General features: G+C 34.3%; 1 protein-coding gene across 5 annotated transcripts in view; it reads left to right on the top strand.

The window, feature by feature from the left end:
- LOC145256707 (vitamin D3 hydroxylase-associated protein-like) overlaps positions 1-26,409 on the top strand; it is a 181,992-nt gene that overhangs the window by 43,017 nt on the left and 112,566 nt on the right. For 4 of the 5 annotated variants that reach the window (XM_080115598.1, XM_080115596.1, XM_080115595.1 and 1 more), the window contains 3 exons: positions 4,149-4,364; positions 15,654-15,767; positions 24,963-25,019. In XM_080115598.1, the coding sequence (XP_079971724.1) occupies positions 4,152-4,364; positions 15,654-15,767; positions 24,963-25,019 (384 nt within the window). In that variant the 5' untranslated portion in view covers positions 4,149-4,151. The remainder of the gene's footprint in view (positions 1-4,148; positions 4,365-15,653; positions 15,768-24,962; positions 25,020-26,409) is intronic. The other variant, XM_080115599.1, reaches the window with a different exon arrangement.

Here is a 26,409-nt window from a genome sequence, read left to right as displayed (position 1 = left end):
TTAGAACTGCTCGCCTGTGGAACTCTATTCCATTTGCCTGCTTTCCAGCTGACTACAATCTGATTGTCTTCAAGTCCAACGTGAACAAGTTCTTATTGAACCGTCTCCCTAAGTAATCCAAGTTACAAAATTCCACTAATGTTTAGTACACTAAAATCACAATGACTAATGTATATCTATTAACCTTTATCCTCGAGTGGCCTCTGGGCCTTGATAAGTGCTGACCCCCATGTTAAAAAAAAAAAAAAAAAAAGTAAATATCTATCTTGAATTAACCAGTAGAATAGTTAACCAAGCCTGTCTTTCTTTTGTGTGCATGAGATTTATTCACTTCCAGCGGCATATCAACCCGAAGGTGAAATCGACTCTGACCAAATCAATCAATGGGTCCTACTACACTGAAATACCTAACGAAGGATTCCCTGTGAAGGACGAGCACAGGTCACATTGGATCTGTGACCACGCATAGACCACACACTCACAAAAAATAATTATATATAAGTAATCACTTAGTATAAGTTCTTTTGCAATTTCCATTATGTTCCCACCTTCTTTTTAACAGGGTAGTTTTTTCAGACCAGACTGTGTCTTAAATGGCTAGACACTTTATATATAAGTTGCTTGATGGCATTTGAGTGGAGGAAGAAGAGGGGGGGGGTGAATCTTGACTGGTTTTATTTTTTGCTAAATTAGTTATTAAAACATATTGCTCCATTTTTTTTTTTTTAATATTTTATTTATTAATTTATTATTTTATTTTTTTACTTTTTACTCACTAAGTCATTATCAGTGATTGCTCATTGCTATTAACAAGTGGTATTCTCTGGAGTTTGAGTGAGAAGTCTCTACAGATTTCCAACAATTTTCACTTTGGATTATCATAATAGTTTAATAATTAAGTTTCTGAGATTGAGTGGCAGTAAGCATCCTTAAGGTTCTCGTACTCTCAGCACCCTTCTAGTGGAGGTCTGGTTGGTGCTCTCCCTCCTTATCTTTTCATCCTTCTTGAACCATCACGGCAGTTTTGTGTGATACTAGCTGAAGTTGGTTTCATCACATGCATGTGTGCATGTCTGAGAATTTATTTTGTGTGTGTGGAAGGGGGGAGAGAATTTTATTGTCTTTTCTGCAGTTTCCACTTCACTTGGGCTCATTTGATGTTTCTTCTGTCTTTTTTTTCATTTAAAATTATCACTTGTTGATTATGTTAGTTGGGTTCCATATTAAAGGATTGTCCTTCATATTTTGGCTGTTTTCTATCATTGCCATTCTTGTACAGTCTTCCATTTATCTCAATTTCTCCTAGTTTTTTTGTTTTATTTTCTTTTTCAGGTTATTCTACAATTATTGGTACAAGTATTGATTTTCTTCATATTCCATATTCTGTTCAGTTCTCTTGTATTTGCTTCATTTTTCTGCCTCCTTGATCTTTGCCCAAGGACGGTGAAATTTATGATTTGGCAGTTTTTTCCTTCTTATTTTCTAGTCTTTTTGCTTGAACGAGTTTGTTTATGCCTCCATGTTTCATTGGATTTTGTCATTTTCATTTTTAAATAGTGTTTCTGGCTTGTGTCAATTGGTCTGCATGTTCAAACTGTTCTAGTGCCCTTACAACCTGTTAGGTAGTTCCATGCACTTTGCTACCTTTTCATCTTTTTTTTTTGAATTTTTACTAGGGATTCGAATGTCCTAAGGATTCTACTTGTTTGTCAGCTTTTCAAATTCATGTTTGTTTTTGTTTTTTGTGTTTTTTGCAAATAGCTTTAGGTCATCTATATACATGAGTTGATTTATTCTTATTCATTATTTTGTTTATTGATTTTATGTCTCTGAATTTGTATCCAGCATTACACTTCTTAGGTATATTGTTGAGTGGTATCATGGCTATAATTAACAGTAGTTGTAATAAGTAGTTGTGATAATTTCATGGGATATCTTTTGCATCCTTATGCATTCAATTATCTATGTTTAGCGGATTCTATCTTGGGTTTCTTATGGTCAATCTATGCCATGACTTTTTTCCATATTTTTTAACCTTCTTTAAGATCTTTTGATCTATGTATTGCAGCTTATGGGTCCTCTTTTCTCTTTTTGTCACCCTTTCTGTTCTTCAGAGTATATTCCACAATTATTCAGGGTGTGGTAAGTCTGTACTCAATTGTGCCATTAGGATTTTTCAAACGATTAATAGGCAGGCTATTGATCTGTAGTTGCTTAGGATCATTTTCTTCCCTGTGTCTTTTTGTATTAATGTAGTTCTTTGGTTATCTTTCTTTCTTTTATAATGTAGTCATAATGTGTCATCTTTGTTTCTTTTAATGTAGTTCTTTGGTCATCTTTATTTCTCAGGTTTTGTATTAATTTTTCATATCATTAATTTTTTTAAAGTAGTATGCATATATTTCAATGCTTTCCAGTGTGCCATTTTTCTTAGATTCCCGTGAGTGTTTTTTTCATTTATCTTGGTTTCTGTTCTTTCTTCACTTTCCTGAAAGTTTTCTTTCATGTTTTTCAGTTACTCAGCATTTCTGTTGTGGTTTTGTTGCATTTCCTTTATATATATATATATATATATATATATATATATATATATATATATATATACATACATAATTTCTGATTGGGAGAGGAGGGGTCTCTAGGTTTTGACAAGCTTCTAGGTCTGATCTGAGATCGAACACGTACATCAAATTTGTTGCCAAGGTTGCTGGAAAAATGGTAGGATCGCTCTATCACTCCAGTAGATATCTGATTGCTGATCTATATAAGAACCAAGTATGTTCAAGGATGGAGTACTGTTGTTACATCTAGGCAGAAAAAGCTGCTAGAAGCAGAGTTCAAAATAGACTTCATAGCCTAATGCGGGATGCCTTTTTCTCTTCTCTGCAATTTCTTTCATGGCAAGTGCTCATCTGAGCTCTAAATCTATGGTCCCCCTGACCTGATTTTCATGAAAAACACTCGTCTAGCTGAAACCACTATCAATAATTTCCCCCACTCTTTATCTGACCCTAAACCTAAACATAAATTCCATGAACAAAGCTTCTTTATTAGAACTGCACACCAGTAGAACTCCATTCCGTTTTTCTATTTCAAACTGACTACAATATGGTCGTCTTCAAGTCCAACGTAAACAAGTTCTTGATGAGCCATTCCCTTAAGTAATCTAATTTACCAAATTTCCCTTACTAACGATTACTATGACATTTTCCCTTACACTCATTAACCCTTATCTTCAAGTGGACTCTGGGCCTTGATAAGTGATGACTCTTTTGTAAAAAAAAACAAAAAACATAGTTCTTATTAATGTTGACATCATCTATCTCCAGTGGACTACCTAACAATGTTTCCTTTGAAAAGATAAACACGGATGCATCCTTATTGTTTATGAAAACTGGAAAACTATCTGGTTGATCAGCTGGTTGTATTCATCAAAAATTTTATTACTATGCAATTCCTAACTCAATAACAAATTTAATTTTTACTTTATTTATCTCAAGTGAATTGTTTCAGTCAAGATTTGTCAAAACAATTGAATTCTAGATGAGATAAATGTTATTATTTATTTCCATTTAAAATATTGTTTTGTATAACTAATTTTTGGTGTAAAGAACATGCACACACATACACCCTTCATCATCATCACATTAATATCATTATTACCTTTATTAATATTATTATATACTCACTAGGAATTTTCTCACTTGTAATAAAAAGTTTATTTGTAAGATTTTCAGCACTCTCTACCTCTTTTTATAATCATTGCAAATCACTTTGTATTTTAACATTTTCCATCCTTCTTGACCCATATATCCATTTGTTCTTCGAGAGGATTTTATGATTTTTTCCCCACTACTGTTTGTGTGTGCATGTACCATTTCTCTGCATGTAATTGATAGTCTATATGAAAATACTCTTTAATCTCATAAATCTTCTCAAGGAGAAAAAGTAACTTTTTCAAAATGGTAGAAAGTTCTTTAATCAATGACTGCTTGTATTTTTTTTATGTCTAATTTATGGAAATGCACTTCTGCTAAAGTCTCAAATCTTTTATTATAGAATTAAAATATTCTTGTACTATTAAAAACAAGTTTTCTCCCGAAAATCATTATTGTTTCATAATATTTTCTGTTTTTCTGATTTCTTAGAAAATGAAACCAAATATGGAGTTGTCTTGGCCATATTTGAGTGAGCTTTGGACTACGGCATGGCCAGGAATCTACATGCTTATTGGTGGTGCTATTTTTGTCAAAGTATTTCTGAAAATGAAGATGCGCAGAAAGATGATGCAACTGATGAACAAAGAGAGAAATAAAAGAAATAAAAATCTGCATTTGATAAAAGAATCCCTTCTTTCCTCTGAGGTGAGTTATTTCAAACAAAATTTATTTCAATGAGCAAAGTAAAAAATTTCTTCACCAAAACAAAAGCAATGAAAGAAACCACAAACATTCAGTGGTCTAGTCTTGTACCAACAAAGTGTCACTGCAACAAATATAATGCATTGCAGTGTGCACAATGTATATGCTCTTCACATCAAATAAGCATTACTGAAAACAACTTGTGGGAGAGACATACACAGAACTGTTCATACTCACACATCAACACTTTACATGTGCTAAAAATATTTGCACCCAAAATATTTTTAGTACTCATTTTACTGTTATACAAACTTTTAAATCTTCTAAAGTTTGGTAAATAAAACATAAATACTTTATTTGTATGAAATACATGAATTTAATTTGCATTAATTCTTCTACAATGCAAGTAATACAAATTTATATTTCATAACCATTATCCTCATTTTGTCCATTTTAACCTGTTTTAGGTGCCTTTTGTCATAGTTGCTAATATTCAAACTGAATGCTTTATTTTCTTCAATCTTAAGGTTCAGTTACTGCCTTTAACTGTGGCCAAATTGACATCCTTACATTTGATATTTTTTTACCAATTAATTTGCTTTGTACATTTTCAGCATCCACTACCTGCTTCTATTCAATTTAAAACTTTGATATCAGAAAATAAATATCACTTTACTTAAAAATTCAAACTTTAATTTATTATTTGGAGTTTTACAGAAATACTGTAGAATCTGGATGAAATGAAAGTGTAAATACTCCACAGACAATGTCATGTTGACTAATTAATAAAATAATCGGTATTCCCAAAATAACAAATCACTCCTTCTCTGCACTAAAAAATTCCTAAAACTCGGCTTTGTGTTTCCTGTATACTTTTATCCCTTCAATTTTAAATTCTTGCATAATTTCTGAATTTCTGATTATTTGTTATAAATGTTTCTTATTCAACAATGTTTCTGCTGTTGCCATTATTGCTTACAAGATTCAAATTTATTATCATGATTGTTACATACATAACATAGAATAAGCTTTAAAATATTTCACACCTAACACTTTTATACACATGACATAATGGCTATTGTAGCAGTCGAAATTTGCTACAATAACAGGCAGGGGGGGAAATCTTGTGGCTTGAGATTTTAAATCTACTGTCTTCCTGGTTTGTCCGATCACAAGTAAGCTCTCAGTGACCGAGTGTATAAAAGGTGAAACCGGCAACACTCTCTCTTTCTCCCTCCTTTGGCTGATGGCAGACACCGCCTAGGCCCTTTGACCCCAGGCTAACGTGAGTACTACAAGCCAACATGACTTTCTTCGCACACGACCTTCTTTCTCATGCTACGGGACTCTTTAATCCTTTGTCCACATGCAGTATGTACACAAACTTTCTTTCTCATGCTCACATCAATACATATAGATGTACACTCCTACTGCCCACTACAACACGTAAGCACAAATACTTTTCTCTTCCTTCCTTCATTAACTGGCCTTTCTAATCTACATCTCAGAACTGTCTAATCCTTTGTCCCGACTACTGCTGACTACAACACGTGTACACTGAGCTATTCTATCCTTCAACAAGCTGGTATAATATTAAATTTATCCTTATACACAAGAAAACTTTAAGCGACTAACCCATTTCTCTTTTACACATGCTACTAACAAAGATAACAAATAAAGTTGCTTTTAAATGTTAAAATGAGACTTCCTTTCTTGTCTTATCTTTACATTGGTGACCCCTGAAATACGCAGTCTCCAATCGCTTTGCTTGTTATATTCGTTTTTCTTAGCCTCTTAAAAGCAGCAAAAACTTTTGGTATCATTGACACTTCATGTCGCCAGAGAATTTTTTTTTTCCTTTCAAAAATTCGGTTTAACCATTTACTCATCACAAAAAAAAACCCTAAAAAAACTGATACACTTTACTCTGAAAAGCGAAAACATCTTCAAATGTCACTTACTCATCACTGAGAAGCCACTAGAACACAGTTCTACCATCAGAAATTCTTTTTACCAAAAAGAAAAACTAAACATTCTTGTCTTACACTTTAAACTAAAAAAGCTTAAACATTTTAAAACAGACATGTGTCACATAAAAAAAAAAACTAAAAACATTTTAAAACAGACATGTGTCACATAAAAAAAAAAAACTAAAAACATTTTAAAACAGACATGTGTCACATAAAAAAAAAAAAACTAAAAAAATTTTAAAACAGACATGTGTCACATAAAAAAAAAAACTAAAAACATTTTAAAACAGACATGTGTCACATAAAAAAAAAAAAAACTAAAAAAATTTTAGCCGAAACACATTTTACTAGAAATACTGAACACATTTTTACTGAAAATAATAAAACGTTTAAACTGGATACGATTCCCCCAAAACGAACAAAACAAAGAAAAATCCTTTTTTCACAACAGCTCCATATAAAAAACACCAGCTTAAAAACAAGAACACTTTCTTCATGTACAAAAACACTCTAACATCTGGGCTGGACTTTCACTTTTGTCTATGCTGCCCTTTTTTTTCTCTTACAATCTCTGTGCCTTAAACATGCACTTCAGATATTTAAACAACAGCAACAACAACATGGGTCAACTCGACACCATTAATGCACATGGTGTAAATATCGATGGCAATAAAGTAAAAGTAAAATGGGTTAACTTGATAATATTTGTACGCATGTAGTTTTAATATTTTCTGCGACAAAAAAACATTCCCCTCGCAAAATTATCTCACAAAAAAAAATTTCTTTTCACTGAAAAGCAACAACAATCCAACAAGGGGGTATACAAATACCTCCTTGTTGGATTGTTTAGCGAAAGAAAGTTTTTTTTGTGTCCATCTGTGACAATAAGTTGAAAATTGCTACAAAAACAGGCAGGGGCGAAATTTTGCAGCTCGAGATTTTAAATCTACCATCTTCCTGGCTTGTCCAATTACAAGCAAGCTCTCGGTCATGTGACTGAGTGTATAAAAGGTGAAACCGGCAACACTCTCTTCTTGCTCTGGCTGGCAGCAGACAGCGCCTAGGCCCCTTTGGCTACAGGCTAATGTGAGTACCACAAGCCAATGTGGCTATCTTCACACCCGACCTTCTTTCTCATGCTACAGTAGGCAGTTCAATTTTGGAACCCCGGTGATACAATGGTGATGATAGTTGGGGTTTGACATAGAAAAGACCCCACACAAAATATTTTTTGCAAAACCGTTATCTTTGCTTGAGGAAATGACTTTAAAAGTTGAAAAATTGAAGCTATTAAGTTCTTCGGTGAATTGTGAAGAACATTCCGTCATCCAAACAATCCGTATTGTTAAGAAAATGGAATCATTATTTAGAATATGTTTTAAACTACATTTTTAAATAAAATCAGTGAGGATAATGAATTAATAAAATAAATATTAACTGTAAAGGCAAAATTATGTTTTTTAAATAATAGCGACCAAAGTTGGCTTTTTCATTTAAATAACTTTTTGGGGAACATTTTAGATTTCACCGTTGCAAACACACTCGTTATTGCTATTAAAAATTAACGTTTGTTTATTATTTAATTTGAAAGCATTACGCTTTAGGCTTAATTATTTCGAAAGTAAAAACGAAAAAGACTTGTTTAAAAATAACAGCCTATTCTGCCTTGACAGAGTACAAAATAGACTCCGTGGCTTGGAGGGGATACCCTTTTCTCTACCCTGCAACCTCTTTCCCACAGAAGAGACGTAGCAAGCCTGTCATTGTTGTATCGTTATTTCCATGGCAGGTGCTTGTTTGAGCTCCATTCTCTGGTCCCCCCTCGCCAATCTTTTTCAAAAAACACCCGACTAGCTGAAACCACCGGCAATAATTTTCCCCACTCCCTATCTGTGCCTAAATCAAAACGTAGATACCATGAACAAAGCTTCTTTCTTAGAACTGCGCGCCTGTAGAACTCTGTTCCGCTTGCCTGTTTCCCTCCCGACTTCAAACTGGATGTCGTCAAGTCCAACACAAACAAATTCCTGATGAACCGCCCCCCCCCAAGTAATGACACCTTACAAATTCTCCAATACTATTGCTACACTATCCCTTTGATTACTGTACACACAATAACCCTTATCCCTGAGTGGCCATTGGGCCTTGATAAGTGGTGAACTCCATGTAAAAAAAAAAAAATATATATATTATTATATTTTAAGTGCCTGCAGTGAATTAAAACATATTTGTTTTATTGTTTTAAATTTGTTTTTCTATTACGTTGGTGCAAAAATAATGTCATTTTTTGATGTTCAAACGAACATCAAAAAACATTATTTTTGCACCAACCTAATATTTCACATCAAATTCTATTTGAAATTTTTATTAAAAAAAGGTAATACTTCAGTTTTATATTAAAACTAGCACATACAATTTTATTTTACACATTCTCTAGAAAACATAACCATGTAAATTTTCAAGTTTTTCTAGTTAATAAAAAAAAAATACTTTGCAGAAAATTAGTGGCAAATTTTTATTTCTTTTAGTTTTAGGGAGTAATTGTTTTTAAACATTTTTCTTCTACAATTATAGTTTTAAAATAAGATAACTCACAAAGGTTAATATGAGTAAATAAACTGCTTGAAGGTTTTTTGGTACTTGTACATCTATGTTATTGTGCTAAAATAACTTTATGATTTAAAAATATCATGGTTAATGGTAAACCCACTCGAACAAAACCGATGAGGGGAGGTTCTGTCATGATTTCTCCATTGCTTACGACCTCATTTAGATTGTTCACGACCCACCCGTGTGCCCGACACTGACGGTCAGTATGCGAGTCTCCTAGACCTTTTTCTCACAACTTGCCCTGAACTATGTTCAATTTCCGTTCTGTCTTCTCTTGGATCTTCCGACCACTCTGTTGTATCAGTTAAGGTAAAAATGAAATGTAATAAGTCCTCAAACGTACCTCTCCATCATACAATATATCTATGCGTTCCATGTTTAAAAAGGATATGTCATCAATAGTATCAGACCTGAAGGAATGGTTAATTGTAGGTATAGACCGTTTCATGCCCTCAAAAAAGTTCCAGCAAAAATCTAACAGCCAGCCATGGTTCTCCCCAGAATGTGCTGCTGCCATTAAGCACAAAAATCACTTTTTCCATTGCTTCCAACGTAATAGATGTATGAAGACTAAAGCCGCTTTCAGGACTGCCAGCAACCATTGTAAAAAAAGTAATAAAGAATGCAAGAGAGTTAGTTGTATGCTCAGTCCGTCAAGTCCAAAGTAGCTGAACAGCAGCTTGGTTCCCACCAGTTTTGGCAAATAGCAAACAGAATCCTGAACAGAAGCGTGTGCTCTATCCCAACTATCATCAATGGACCTGAGGTAATCTCGTCAGCTTCAGACAAAGCCAAATTCTTTGCCAAGAATTTTGCAGCTAATTCTACATTTTGCGACCAAGGCCGCCAACCCCCAATATTTCCTCTTGTATCAAAAAACACACTATGTGATATACAAATATCTGTACGTGATGTCGCCAAGCTAATAAAAAACCTTGATTCCAGTAAAGCAGCCGGTCCTGATGGTATTCCAGTTATAGTACGCAAAAAACTTCAACCAGAACTAGCACCCATATTTACAAAACTGTTTAAATGTTGTCTTAAGGAGAATTGCTTCCCATCACCCTGGAAAATCTCATCAGTATGCACTGTATTTAAGAATTCAGGTGATCGTTCATCCCCCTCTCAGTACAGGCCAATAAGTCTCCTGTGCATCATGAGTAAGTTGCTGGAATCTGTTAAATAGAGAAGTAATCAACCATCTCAGCAAAAATAACCTTCTTAGTGACACAATATGGTTTCCATTCTGCTAGATCTACAGCAGATGTGCTTACAATTATATTTCATAGAATTAGCGAATCTCTCGATGGAGGTAACTTTTCTAGGGCAATTGCTCTTGACATATCAAAACCCTTTGATAGGGTATGGCATAAAGGTTTACTTCACAAGATCTCCAGCTATGGTATAGCTGGAAATGTCTCCTCAATTATTAAATGATTTCTCTCTGATAGGTTCATAATAGTAGTAGTTAATGGACAAAAATCAGAAGCTCACATTATTGGTAAACGACCAAGTTCTCTCTGATTCTCTCTCCTCTGATCTTGAGCACGCGGTACAATGGGGAAAGGAATGGCTGGTTACTTTTAATGCATCTAAAACCAAGCTTTATTCTTTACATCATCAACGTTTTGATCGCCATCTGGCATCAATTGAAATGAATGGCTCTCATCTTGGGGAGGCTTCATGTTTTGACAAGCTTCTGGGCTTGAACTTTACTCCTGATCTGAAATCGAACACGTACATCAAATCTGTTGCCAAGGCCGTTGGGAAATTGGTGGGATCTTTCTATCGCTCCAGTAGATATTTCACTGCTAATGCAATTCTCTATCTATATAAGAGCCAGGTACATCCAAGGATAGAGTACTGTTGCCACATCTGGGCAGGAGCTGCTAGAAAAGACTTGTCCTGCCTTGATAGAGTTCAAAATAGACTTCGTAGCCTCGTAGGAGATGTCCTTTTCTCTCCCCTGCAACCTCTATCTTACAGAAGTCTGTCTCTGCTTTATCGTTATTTTCATGGAAAGTGTTCGACTGAGCTTCAATCTATGGTCCCCCCTCCCCAAACTTTCACAAGAAACACTCGTCTAGCTGAAAACGCTATCAATAATTCCCTCCACTCTTTATCTGTGCCTAAACCTAAACGTAGATTCCATGAACAAAGCTTCTTTCTTAGAAGTGCACGCCTGTGGAACTGTCTTCCGCTTTCCTGCTTTCCAGCTGACTACAATCTGATTGTCTTCAAGTCCAACATAAACAAGTTCTTGATGAGTCGTTCCACTTAAGTTAACAAATTTACTGGATTTCCATTACTAACGATTACTATATTGTCCAATTGACTACTGTACACTCTTAACCTTATCTTCGAATTGTCTCTGAGCCTTGATAAGTGGTGATTCCTATGTAAAAAAAAAACCCAACATGGGGAGGATGGGATGGTGTGTTCTGTACTTTCACCTAACAATATAATAAACAAAAATATCATAAAAATTAAATTTAACTTGAAAATACTTTTAAAAATAGCATGGTAACATAGATGCACAAGCACTGATTTTTCAAACTCTAAAGACTCATTTAAAATAGCTACAGCAAGAATGAATCTTTTTATGGATAAATTCATGTTATCGAAAGAGGAGGTAAAGTCTGCTAAAAATGTCTAAACTAAACACTGTTATGCCTCTGATTTGGTTTGGTCCTCTCTCTTCAATACATCTAATTCAATTCTACAAAGTTTTTCATTATTTCTTATAACTAGAACTTATTTTTTTACATATGAAACTGAAAGAAAACTTAAAACAGTTTCCTTCAGTTATAATCCATTTATTTATTTTACTTTTCAGATTAGAATATCAGTAAAAATATGACATTCAGTTTTAGCCCGTGGTTAACAAAATTTGCTGCTCCACTTTGTCGTTTGGATGAAACAGCATCCCCAACTTCATGACAAGTCATCCAGTTTAATTATTTCCTCAAAAACAGTTGTCCCCACTTAAAAAATAGTGAAATTTCTAAGTTAATTACTAAGGAATTAATTAGTATTTGGCAAGCAGTTAATCCACAATTGCCCTTGTTATAGGAATGTTAAATAACACAGAAAGTCAATATACAGTGCCGGCAAAAAGAAAGTCCACACTTGTAATTTTTCAAAAACTGCAAATTTAAGGTAAATTTAATGTAACTGTTTATACAACCTATACCTCGTTTGATTTGCCTTTTATTCCTCTATAATTTTACCTGTTCATATTTAACTTTTAATTGAAATATTCTAGTGTTCACGTCAATTTAAAAAAATAACTCAAATTGAGGAGGCAAAAAGAAAGTCTGCAGCAACAAATTCGCTTAAAACCAGCTTAAATTATCGTCCCTAAATCAGTTTAAAATATCCACCAACAGGCAACAAAGCATCTCCAATTGTAATTGTTGTTGTTCCAGGTTATACAACGTAACATTTAGTCCATATGCCATAATTTTCTCTTAGTTATCGTCAGGAGCTCATTGATCTCCACCTTTCTGGTTTATCCAATCGAAAAATCGGCCACAGATTGAATGTGATGAGAAAACGGTATGAAAGAGTGTGCAAAAGCACCAAAACACTCGCAGTGTTCGTGATGCCCCTAAATCTGGTTGTCCTAGAGTTACTTCTAAAAGGGAAGACAATGCTATCAAGATCCGCAGCCTAAGAAACAGATTTGAAACAGCTCCCCAAATCCAACAGTGCAATCTTGTTAAAAAGTGCTCTCTTTCTACTATCAAGATCAGATTAAAGGAATTTAATTTGTGAGGATATGTTGCAAGACACAAGCCAATGATTTCTGTAAAGAACAGAAAGCGCCGTCTGTACATCATGACTCTTCATATTGGTCAAAAGTGCTTTTTAGCGATGAAAGCAAGTTCAATAGACTAGGCAGTCATGTTAGGCAGTACATCCGTCGGAGGAAAGACAAATTTAATCCTAGGTGCTCAGTTTCAACGCTGCAACATGGTGAAGATTTAGTTTTGGTGTGGGGCATTATTAGTACCAGGGCCTATAGTTCGCTTGCAAGGTCGAATTAATTCGACCAAGTACATCAATATGTTGACTGAGCATTTTCTACCCTACTTTGGTCGGAATTTGGATGATAATCTCATCTTCATGTGGGATAATGCTCCCATTCATACAGCTGGCAATATCAAGAGGTTCCTGGAAGAGCATGATATTCTGTGTTTGGATTGGCCTGCACAAGCTCCAGACGTCAGTCCTATCGAAAACGTATGGCATTACATCAAGCAACAGCTACACAATAAAATTTGAAATTTGGAAGAACTTTGGACAAAAATTAAAGAAAAGTGGGATGCCCTTTCCCCGGAGTATTGCTGCAGTCTAATTCAAAGAATTCCCAAAAGATTTCGGGCTGTCACATTACAGAAGGACTATGCTACTAAATATTAACATAGTCTGCACTTGTTCTCCTAACAAGGAGGTAAAATTAATTCTATAGATTCACCTGCAATTATGTTCCATTTTTGTGGAAAATAAAATAATATATTGATATTTATTATGTAATCTGGCTCTATTATTAAACATGCAAATTTTGAAATTTTCGGGTTCGATTAGAAGAACTGCCATTTAGAGCAATTTTTAAATTAATTGATGGAACAACAAAAAGTCTAATAACATTTACTGGTCCTTTGGGGAAACTTTGTCTCATTAATTATCAAGATTTGCCTCAAGAAAAATTCTAAAAAATTAGTGCCCCTTCCGATCATCATTATCTGACAGCAGAAGAAACAAATAATTTAAGTGAAGACCAGAGGCTACTTTTTGAGTATGTTGTTGACATTTCTTGTGGAGAAGTTAACCTAAGATATGCAGCTTAGAAAATTGCACTCTTAATGTGTTTATGGACCAGAGGTGTCTATCCTCAAACACTATGATAAATTAAACATTCTGGTCAAATTTATCATTCAAGTGTATGCAGTTAGTTGGTTTGAGATCAAAACCAATAATAATAATATCGATGATAAACTCAGATGAATTGGGTGTGAGAGAAGAAAGCATTCAAGCGATTTTGTCCATTAAATAAATAAAAATTTATTCATTAAATGTTATTAGTTTTCTCAATTTGCCCAAAGAATAGTCAGTTTTATTCATATTACATCACAAAAATATTTTAAAAAGTGTTTTCAAATAATTGTGTTTTTTTTTTGTGCTGTTTTTTTTTTCCAGAAGTAATGAACAACTAAGAAAAAAATAAAAGACTGAAAAAGATTACTGCTATCCATTTTGCAATGGATAGCAGTAATCTTTTTCAGTCATTGATTGATTTTTTTTTTTCTCAAAAAGTTGTAAATAAGCAGGGAGCAAGACATAGACACATTATTACAAAGTCATTGTTCCAGCAAATTAGACGTTCATTTTCCTCAAAAGGAAATTATACAGAGCAATTCTATTATAACAGTTTTTATTATTGCATTTAATAAAAAAATTAAAATACATGGTTCTGTAACTTGTATCAAGTTGTTATATTATGTAATACATCTCCACATATCTTTTTGAATTATGAAATTTTAAAGACTTAGTTGCTAATTAGCTTTTTTACAATTTTTGTTTAATCAATTCAGTAAAAGTTGATATTTTGCGAATTGTGATTCATAATTAAAATTATAATACATGTATTTATATTTCTTTCAATGTATTTCATATAAATATATCAATTTTAATTTTAATTTTTTGTAAAAATAGTGAAATTTCAGTCAGTGTTGTAAAATGCTATGAAAATGAAGGATTTCTCAGCATTTTTCTACACGATTTTTAAAATTAAATGCTCAATTTTCTGGTCAAGATAGGAATCTAATTTTTGGTATCTGTTCTTATCACATCAAATCCCAACTATCATCACCAATGCTATGTTGATTTTCTGAAAAAAGTTGCAAATCAACCAGCCCTAATGCTACAGGACTCTATAATCCTTTGTCCACAGGCGATAGATACAGAATTTCTTTATTAAGCTACAGGACTGCTCACATCAATACATAGACGCACACTCCTACTACCCACTACAACACGTAAATACATTGAATACTTTTCTCTTTCTTTCTCCTTAACCGGCCTATCTAATCTACATCTCAGGACTGTCTAATCCTTTGTCCCAACTACTACTGACTGCAACATGTATACACTGAGCTATTCTCTCCTTGTCTTATCTTTACACTATAAGCATTAGTTGAGAGATATTCTGAAATGAATTTTACTTAAATGATGCATGTTCGGTTCCTGGTAGCAGAACATAACCGATGTAAAAAAAATAAACATGCTAATTACAAATCTATCAATCAATCCTCTTCAAACAATACAGTCCTAAAAGACTTGCACAAACTGAAAAAGTAACTTTCCCTCAAAACTAGGGAGCTACATGTCATTAATTAATTTTTAAATGATAAATATAAAATTTAGAGCACCACTCTAATACCATTCTTATCTTTGCTATTAAATTAGAAGAAAGGGAAAGATGTCTAATCACCCACATTTATCATCTGAGCAAATAAAGCTCTCTTAATTCATGGATAAAATCCACTAATATGAAACAGCAAATATTCTTTTCCACAAATACAATTTGGATTTTAAATTTCTGTATTTTCTATAATAGAATTAAATCTCATTTAGTCTTTGAAAAAGTTATGTGATTTTTAATTCCTTTCAATTTCTTTTTTTCCTTAATGTTATTCTTTCGCTTCAGCTCACTGTTTCAAAAAGAAGTAAAATCCTTTCTCTTGACATTGAGGAATTACAACATGCCTTGCAGACAAGATCATTGAAAGCTGTAGAAGTTCTTCAAGCTTTTCAATCTAAAGTAAGTGTTTCATTTGATTCTTTTTCTTTTCCAATCATTACATGAAAACAGTCCAAGTTTGTTCATATCCCCACTGAGCTAACCTATCAAAATTGAATTCAAGAATATTCCAATCAAATCTTGGAACAGGACTTTTTACAAATTCTGTAAATGGAGAATGAAAGAGCCTATCAATTCATTTACTATAACTCAATATTGTTTAAGTGTTGCACATATTTATACTTTGGTATTTGGGTCAGAAAAAGTTGGACAACAACGGTTGATGCAAAGGGAAAAAAATTCTTGAGTTGGGCAAAGCACATTGTCATCTGATGTGATAATATGAAGCGTCTTCAGTTACAAGAGTTTTCATTGGTGGATTTATATTTTTTTAAGAATCATCTCAAAGAATATGTGTATTTTAAATAGATAAAAGATTTCTATGGTTTCCTGCATGATTTCATAAGCCAAAGATTAGTCATCAAATTAGTTTGATTACACCAAGCTGCAATCCTCATATTTTTTAGGATTCTTAGAAGTTAAGCAGGCTGAATTGTGTTCATGTTTCTTATGTTTTGTTCATGGGTGAAAAGCTGGTGAGGATCAGGATTCTAGGATTGGCATTACAATAACCAATTTCATATTTCTATGTTGGTAAAGCAGTTGAAAAACATTTTGAAAATTTTACACAATTATAGTAAAAATACTGTTACTCTTCTGAGTGGATTCTGCCATTTTTACTATTATAATTTAAAACTTGACAGTGACAAAGGGAATGTTTAGTTAGTTATCTCTCTTGGATATACAAAATTTTGGTAGCAATTAACTAGGATTCTTTAAATGCAAAATTTTGTAATCTCATTCTAACCATATGGAAAATTTGTGGAGTTATTTGCTAGGTTTTAGATACAAGCTGAAGAGACATATAAATAGAAATAAAGACTTTATTGGTGGCCCTGATATATTGTACTGACGTAATCACCAAGAGTCGTAACTCTTCCCAAAACCAATAAACTCTACATTCCTCTTTCGGTTGTAACTTTTTTTATAAGGACAGTGGTGACAAAATTTGCTGTCCTCTTCTAGTATATTTCCCTTGATTAAGATTTCATAAACTCATTGATGAGATGTTTGTTTGGTTACTGGAAGATATGTTGAATCATTGCCACAGCTATACATAAAATTTTATCAAGAGGAATATGGTAAGATGCTTGCTTCCTGTGGAATTGACATGTTCAGGTAAATGATTTCTCTGCTCTTCAATTGAAAATTACTTTTGTTGTGCTGGTGTAGTCCTGAATCTGTCTTAACTAGAACTGACCTTGGTCGCATAATCTTACTTACTATAGTTGGGTTAGTTTTGGATATCTTGACCCCGACTGGTTGTCTTTTTTCAATGAAAGGATGCTCTTTAGCATGATGATGTCTGTCATGTTTTTGTTATTGTCTGCCTTTCTATTGCAGAGATAGTGAGAGGAGTATCAAGATCACTCTTTTGTCATAGGGTGGCTACATCAGTATCCGTCTTGTTTGATATAAAGAAAAGGATCACCAAGCTGAAAGGACAAACTTATTCTCTACAATTTAAATCAATTTTATTTAAAAAGTTTCAACACAAAACATGCTCTGAAAAGAGTTATGAAAGCAGGAATACAAAGTAGTTTGAGTCTTCCAGTGTATATGTACTATAGAAACAGAATCATATCTGTCAGTTTTCTCTTGTCTAGCACAGCCATTGCTAGAGATGAGGAGAGAAAGATAATGTTTTCTTGCATCAATATCTCAAATGGAGCCATTTATAATTTGCAAAAAAAAAAAAGCTTGGGTGGGAGCAGAAGTAGCCTCATACATAAACAGTGTTCTTATTGAGCAACATATATATCGCTGCACGAGTGAAAGCATGCCAGTGCAAAAAAATAAAAAAAAGGATCATAATTATATAATTGTTACACTATGTCCTTCAATGTCTTGCTGATCAAATAATTAAAAAAAAAAAAATGTTGGGTTCCAAGTTCTTAGTTTTCTATTCTTTAATAGCTCTACAAGGTTTTTATGTTGCTGTGATAATCAAGCAGTTTTATGTATGGTATGGGTCACTTGCATTTTTCAATAAATTTTTAACGATCAAGACTGCACATCCAGCTTCTCTGTTTCCTTGCAATGTTTTTTGATTTTATGTACTAGTGAGGTGCAAAAAGTTAAAAGCATTTGAAAAATTCATGAATTCCATGGGACTAAATTGGAAACTGTTGTCTAATATGATTGTCCCTGGGATGTTGGCAAATATTGATTTGCAATTATCTATTAGGCTGGCTGAAGTGGCTGTCTGAAAAGATAATAAATGATCAGAAGATATACATGCACCTGGGGACCACTTGTAAACGATATTCCGATGAAATTTCCTTCTTCAGGAGAAGCTAGTTCAACCCACCTAGGGTAAATGCCACTTGCATAATTTGAAAAGATCCATTCCTACTTTTGGTTATAGTCAGCTAATGTACTTCCTAACTTCCAGTGTGACTGCTCCCGAAAATGGTGACAAGGCAAATCAGTTCCTTCACTTTTATTGTTCTTCAATATTTCTATTGTAAAGCAAACTTCTGACTGACCAACAATATAGATTTAGACAAGCCTGTTCAACAGCAGACATCGTAACTGTAATCTCAGAACGTATATACCAGTCACTGGACAAAGTGGGGAGGGTAGAGCAGTAGCTCTAGATATATCTAAGGCTTTTGACAGGGTATGGCACGAAGATCTTCTCAGGAAAATCAGATCATATGGTATCACTGGAAGAATACATGACATAATAAAATCCTTCTTAGATAAGAGAAAAATCCAGGTTGTCCTCGACGGTCGTACATTTAAACAATACAATATAAATACGGGAGTGCCTCAGGGGTCTATCCTTGGACCTCTGTTATTCCTAATATTCATAAATGACCTCCCTGACAAAATTGCCTGTGAGATGGGTATATATGCTGACGACACCACACTCTATAACAGACATGACAGGAAAACAAATGAACACTGTTAATCTGTGTGAGTGATCTCCCCTGAAAAACTCTCCCTGCTATTGAGGCGGTTTCCGGTCGGAAGTGGAGAAGCGGCCGTTGTTGTATATATTCGGTAGTTAGTGAGGAGTCGAATAAACTATTCTCTCCGTATCTGTTGTCGAAGTATGTCATTTATATGTTTATATATTTCTTTATATGTATTAACAGTCTTGTGTTTAACAACTAACATTGGTAGCAGAGAAAAACGTAACTATGGCTTCAAAACACATTTCACCGCCCATCTTAATTGAAGACAAATACAGCACGTGGAAAAAAGAAATGCAAATCTGGGAAATGGCCACGTCGCTTGACAAAACAAAACGCGCTCCCATAGTATTTCTTTCTCTGGAAGGAAAACTCAGAGAAGCTGTATTGGAATTAGATGTTGCAACTCTTAATTATGTAGATGGAATGGCCAAATTATATGAAAAATTGGAAGATAAAAACCAGTCGGTTTTTCTGGCGTACAAGACTTTTGAAGGATACCGGAGACAACCCGATACATCAGTGGAAGACTTCCTTATTAACTTCGGCCGACACGTTGCCAAGTTGAAAAATTTCAATATTACCCTGCCTGAACCGGTACTTGCATTCAAGGCATTAAAGAGTGCCTCCCTCACCCCTGAAAATGAAAGACTAGTCAAGGTGACAGTCAGCGAACTGACACTCTCTTCCATGTCGGCTCAGTTAAAGAAAGTTATGCACAGACAGCCATTTGACACTTCATCTATGAATTCAACACCCGTTGTAGTTAAGGAAGATGTTATTGCCTACACTGAAAATAAAAACGAACCTAGCGAGGTGTACTATGGTTGCTCTACGCACCGCGGTGATTTGCATTTTAATAGTCTGCGAGGAAAAACACATCGCGCCGGAAAACGACAAAACAACAACAACAAAGCCGCTCCACTGACAAAAACAAAATGAACCCGCGTGGACCTGCGGGCAACACTACGGTGTGTTTTAAATGTGGCTGCAAATTCCACTGGTCATACGACTGTCCTTATGTTGATGATACCCGGGACAAACATGAGGACGGCGAACATGAAAGTTATGTGTCCCTGGCTAATATTGTGCTGATGAGTCAGCAAAAACGGGAGGCAAATGGCAACACGCTTTTGGGTGAAACACTTGGTTCGATTGTCTTAGATAGTGGTGCATCCGGCACTATTTGTGGAACAAAATGGTACAAGTGTTTTCTCGAAATATTAACAGAAGAACAGAAGAAAAAAATAATTATGAGAGAAGGAGTGAGAACCTTTAAGTTTGGCAATGGAAAGAAACTGAACTCTCTCTACAATGTGACTCTACCATGTGTCATCGCTGACATTGATGTCAGTATCATTACCGATGTTGTGGATTCCAACATTCCACTTCTCCTAAGCAAAGAAGCCATGAAAAGGGCCGGGATTTGTCTCAATTTTGAACATGACAGCGTGACGATGTTGAAAAAGAAAATTCCGTTGAAATGTACATCATCTGGTCATTATCACATCCCTATCACCAGACCCCTACCATATAGAGGTAAGCTAAAACACATTCTCCTTGTTAAGAAATCTCCTCTAAAAACAAAGCAGAAAAATTTTAAATTGCAACTAAATTACACAGACAATTCAGTCATCCCAGTAGTAAGAAATTATGTGATTTAGTTAGTAATGCAGGAATAAGAGATTCGGAATTTATTAAAATTTTACAAACAATTCCAAATTCTTGTGGAGTGTGTATTCGCTATAAAAAAAATGAACCTAGACCTATTGTTGGATTCCCATTAGGATCTTATTTTAATGAAACTGTTGCTATGGATATTAAAGAAATTTATGGTAACAAAGTACTGCACCTGATTGACCATGCTACCAGATACAGTGTCGACGTTAAGATTCCTAGTAAAGAAAGATCAGACATTATCAGTGTTATATTTAAACACTGGATAGCGTATTTTGGGACTCCTGGATCTATCCTAACCGATAATGGTAGGGAATTTGATAATGAATCATTTCGTGACATGGCACAGAATTTGAATATTGTTGTGCATACCACCGCTGCTGAAAGCCCATGGAGTAATGGCTTAAATGAATGACACAATGGAATATTGGGAGAGATAGTAAAAAAGACTTTAGAAGACACAAAATGAAGTTTTGAGATAGCACTAGCATGGGCAAAGAACACGCTTCATAGTGCTCATGGATTCAGCCCCAATCAGCTGGTTTTTGGTAGGAACCCCAATCTGCCCTCCTTTTTGAATGATAAACTCCCTGCATTAGAAGGTATCTCCACCAGTGAAATTGTTGCTAGTAATTTCAATGCCATGCATGCAGCTAAAAAACAATTTATGATGTGTGAGTCTTCGGAAAAATTAAGACGTGCACTTCGGCATCAAGTTAGAACGAGTACAACACAATCCTACAAAAATGGTGATGTTTTCTATAAGAGAAATTTCTGTCATAGAGTGGGAGCACAAGCAGGTACTTGTTAAACATGGAAGTACATACGTAAGAGTGCACTCATGTCGTCTCGTGTCTCACCCAGTAACATATCAAAGTTCTTCTGAAAATGAGGCTATAACTGAATCCACCACTTCACAAAATGAGCCTGAAGAATCTTCAAACTTATCAATATCTGATGAGAACGATGTTACTGAAGAACCAGGAACTCTGAATGATCATGTTGCACAACATCAGACTGTGAGAGAGACACATGTACTACCAAAAGAAAACCCCATTCACAAAACAATCACCCTTCCCAAACCAGGACAATCCATTAAATGTAAACTTGCCAATGATGATGATTCGGAATGACGAACATTGAAGGTCATAAGTAGAGCAGGCAAAGCTACAGAAAAAATAAGCATTTAATGAATGTGGCTATAGAACAAGGTGAACCCTTTTGGCTCGACTTTAATAATGGAGTATTGGATTGGAAAGAAAATGAAGTCGAACCAATAAATAAGGATGAAGCTACCTCTGGTGATGAGGAAAACATAATGATTTCCTCTTCTAATCACGACCTGGAAATGGCAAGAGAAAACAAACTCCAAAGCTGGGTTGAAAATAAAGTGTACACCCAAGTGCCTGACCAGGGTCAATCCAAAATATCCACAAGATGGGTTTACACAAATAAAAATGTCAATGGCAAACAGGTCTATAAAGCTAGGCTTGTGATGAGAGGCTTTCAGGAAATATAAGAAATGATTCTCCAACTTGCTCTAAAGAAAGTTTATGCGTAGCTTTGGCTATAATGTCATCTAACCATTGGGTGTGTAAGTCAATGGACATAAAAACAGCATTTTTACAGAGTAAAGAGTTGGAGCGACTGATCTATTTGCATCCTCCCAAAGAAGCCAATGTACCTCCAGGCTATGTTTGGAAACTCTCCAAATGTGTATATGGATTGACTGATGCATCAAGGTCCTGGTACCTGACACTCAAAGAAGAATTGTTGAAATCAGGAGCAGTGGTTTCAAAATATGATCAAGCCATATTCACATGGAAATTTGGAAACAAGCTGCATGGTATTATGGTTACTCATGTTGATGATTTTTGCTTCGCAAGCTCAGTAATTTTCCAGAGCAGAGTTATAGACCGGATTCGTCACTTGTTTAAGATCAAATCTGAGGAAGTTGCTGAGTTCCAGTATATAGGATTAAGCATAAAGAAAAACGGGAATGCTGTTAAACTTGGACAGGACGAATACGTCAAAAAGCTGAAATGTATCCCACTAGAAGCAGGCAGAAATTTGGAAGATGCAATATCATCAACAGAGGTTACTGAAACCAGACAATTGATCGGTCAACTTAATTGTTAGCCATCCAAACCAGACCTGATCTTAGTTATGATGTTAGCGAGTTAAGTTCAATGCTAAAACAAAAAGATGTAGAATGCTTAAAACAGGCTAACAGGTAAAAAAGGCAAAAAAAGAGAAATGTCATATTGATATTCCAGACTTAGGGAACCTTGAACACCTAAAAATTATTGCATACAGTGATGCTTCTTTTGGCAATTTAACAGATGGAGGTTCACAAGGAGGCTATATATGCTTTTTTAGTTGGAAGCAATGGCAAGTATATGCCCATTGCATGGCAGTCTAAACGTATTAGTAAAAGTACTTTAGCTGCTGAAACTTTAGCCATGGTTGACATGGCAGAAGCTTGCATTTTTTATAGAAAACTTTTGTTAAAAGTACTACAACTGAAAGATGATACCAACAACATTAAGATCTTCTGTAAAACTGACAATTCCTGCCTCTATGATTCTGTACATTCCTCAACACAAATTTTGGATAAGAGACTTCACATAGAGATGGCTATTTTAAGAGAAATGATTGACAGAAAAGAAATTGAAGAGATCTCTTGGATATCAACTGACAAATTGCGGACTCCTTGACAAAGAAAGGAGTGCCATCAGTCAAGATCCTTGGGTTCATATTCAAACCAAAGGAATCCTCTGTATAATGTAAATACCCAGACCCCTTTTTTCTTTTGCAGATTACATGATGCCCAACTGAAAAGAAGAGAAAAGAAGGGAAGAACTGTTAATCTGTGTGAGTGATCTCCCCTGAAAAACTCTCCCTGCTAGTAAGGCGGTTTCCGGTCGGAAGTGGAGAAGCGGCCGTTGTTGTATATACTCGGTAGTTAGTGAAGAGTTGAATAAACTATTCTCTCCGTATCTGTTGTCGAAGTGCATCATTTATATGTTTATATATTTCTTTATATGTATTAACAGTCTTGTGTTTAACAACTAACAAACAATATCTAAAGAAATGGCAGAAGCACTAGAGAATGACCTCCGATCTTTAGTGGAATGGGGACATAAATGGATGGTCACATTCAACGCTGCCAAGACTAAACTAGTTTCCTTCAATAATTACAAGAAACGTTCTCTACCACCAATAGCAATGGCCAATGACTCTTTATCTGAAAGTACATCCTTTAAACTCCTCGGCCTAACGCTCTCATGAAACATGAGTTGGAACAATTTCATTGAGAGCATTGCCAGGACCACTGCAAAGAAGGTAGGTTCTTTCTACCGTGCTAGAAAGATACTAACACCCGAAAGTATCCTATACCTCTATAAGGCCACAATTCGCTCATGTATGGAGTATTGTTGTCATATTTGGGCTGGTGCATCTACCACTAGTCTCTCGCTCCTAGACAAGGTTCAAAAGAGAGTTGCCAATCTGATAGGTCCTGAACTATCATCTAAACTTCAGCCCCTGTCCCATCGACGAAATGTTGCATCTCTCTGCCTTTTCTACAAATACTTTAACGGTGAATCCTCTGACGAACTGCAAGCACTTATGCCTCCTCGGCGTAAATACCCCCGACAAACCTGACAAGCAGCTAAATTCCACCCCTTCACAATAGAGATCCCTAGATGTAAGAGAGCCTTCTACTCCAGTAGTTTCTTACCCAGGACAGCTAGACTTTGAAATTCCCTACCGGGTCCCTGCTTCCCCAACTATACTGACATGCAGAAGTTCAAGTGCAACGTGAACCGACATCTTGCTGCCCAACTCCCTACACAGTACCCCTGATGCCTATGTCCCTGATAGTAGCCCCCTACAACAAAGTGGCAATATGCCTCGTTTGGGGTGAAAATGTAATAAAAAAAATATATATATATATATATATATATATAAGGACATTATTGAAAAATGTTTATGAAAGCATAAAAATATAATTATTGAAATCAAAATAACAAATGAAATTATTAAAATGAAGATAACAAAATTTCAAACATAATAAATAAAACATATCTAATTATGTTGTATAATATTCCCAAAATAGTTTGAAAGATTTTTAAGTGTTTTCAACAATTCTTAAAAAGGAATAAAACTAATTTCAATAATTCTTAATTATAATAAGACTGAAAAAACTTTTCAATGATTATTAAATAAAAAATAGAAGGATTGGAAAAACATAATTTAAAAAAGAGTACATGGCACAGGGCAGATATAGGCATCAGAGAAAAAAAGCAAAGAAACTAATTTGCCATGTAACTCCTTCGGTAGCAGTCACGTGGCAAGTTAGGAAGTATGTTAGCTGACTGTAACCCTACTCTCTGTCATAAGTAATCCATAAGTAAACAAATACAAATTTTCAAAAGTTTATAAATTCTAATTCTTTTTAAAAGTTTTTTCATGTTTTCTTGCCCCTTTTTTCTAGGCTCTTGAAGCTCATGAACAAGTGAATTGCATTGTCCAACCAATCCTAGAAGCTGAGGTATGAAATATATAATGTTTACATCTGAGCTGATAATCTCTTCAGCCATAATTTTTCTTACAGTTTAATATTTAGTTTATTATCATCTGAAATTTATTGCAAAATCTGATGAGTGTGTGATATTTTTATCATGAATGTGAATTATTTTGATTAGAAAAGAATTAGGTCAGTTATGTTTGCTGTTTTTCTCTATTTATTTGAAGAAAAAGTAAACTTCAGTAATAAAAATGATTTGTGATTATTAATATCAATGAAACCATTTAGCAGTTTAGTTATTACATTTCTTTTCCACTCACAAGACACACATGAAAATGAAATTTTCTAACTTAAAAATATTTTTTAAAACTATTTTAAAGACATTTAAATTTGTTTGAAAAAAATTAATATGTTTTTTTATTCATTTTTGTTTCATAACAAAACTTATATTTTAACTAGCAAAAGTACCCGTCGTTGACTGGGTTCAAAAACAGCCTACAGAAAATGGACTCTGATTTATGAAAGTATGATAGGTTATGAAAAGGAAGGGTTGTAAAGAGATAGCTTCGAATTTGGGGGTATCAAAACCAAAGCAAAATATGATGAAAGTAAAAAAAAAATATATAAACCCTATAATTTATTATACGATACCTGTTCACACTGAAACACTTATCACAATATTCTGTGGATCTATATTAAAAAAACCTTGTTAAACTTCGTGACATATTTCTATTCTATGGAGGTCATGTGCGAATGAACACCCCATAATTTTATTGTAACATATTTCTTCAAGCTGAAACATAATTATCAAAGTATACTTACGCAGATAGATATGAAAAGTCTTTATTAAAGTTTGTGCCTATTTCCATTCTATGGAGGCCAGGCACAAACGCAGACCCCACAATTTTATTATACCATCCCTATTTAAGTTAAAACATACTTATCAAAGTATTCTTATGTACATCTATATCAAAAACACTTGTAAACGTTTTTTTTTAATTTTTTATTTCCATACTTTGTGGACCAGGCACGAACGCAGACCTCACAATTTTAATGAACGACCGTTCTGCCAGATCAAACATACCCATTCCTGTGTCTCGATACATCTTCTATCATTATATGTAATAAGATTTTTAAAATAGTCAACCAGATAGGAGCCTATTCGTGACCACACACACATACACACACAGAGCTTTATATTATATATATATATATATACATATATATACATATATATATATATATATATATATTAAGTAATGTGATTTATACATTAAAATACACTTAACTATCGAGCTTATTATATATCTAAATTACAACGAGCATTTCCTGTATTTTAATTAAACTAGTAATTTCATTATTACATTAAAATACACTTAGCTCTTTAGACTATTATTCTAATCTCCTTTAAATT

The sequence above is a fragment of the Euprymna scolopes genome, chromosome 3 (genome assembly GCF_053919585.1).
Source record: "Euprymna scolopes isolate OS-2025 chromosome 3, ASM5391958v1, whole genome shotgun sequence".
In the NCBI taxonomy this organism is placed as follows: domain Eukaryota; kingdom Metazoa; phylum Mollusca; class Cephalopoda; order Sepiida; family Sepiolidae; genus Euprymna; species Euprymna scolopes.
This window is presented reverse-complemented; position numbering and strand designations above follow the sequence as displayed.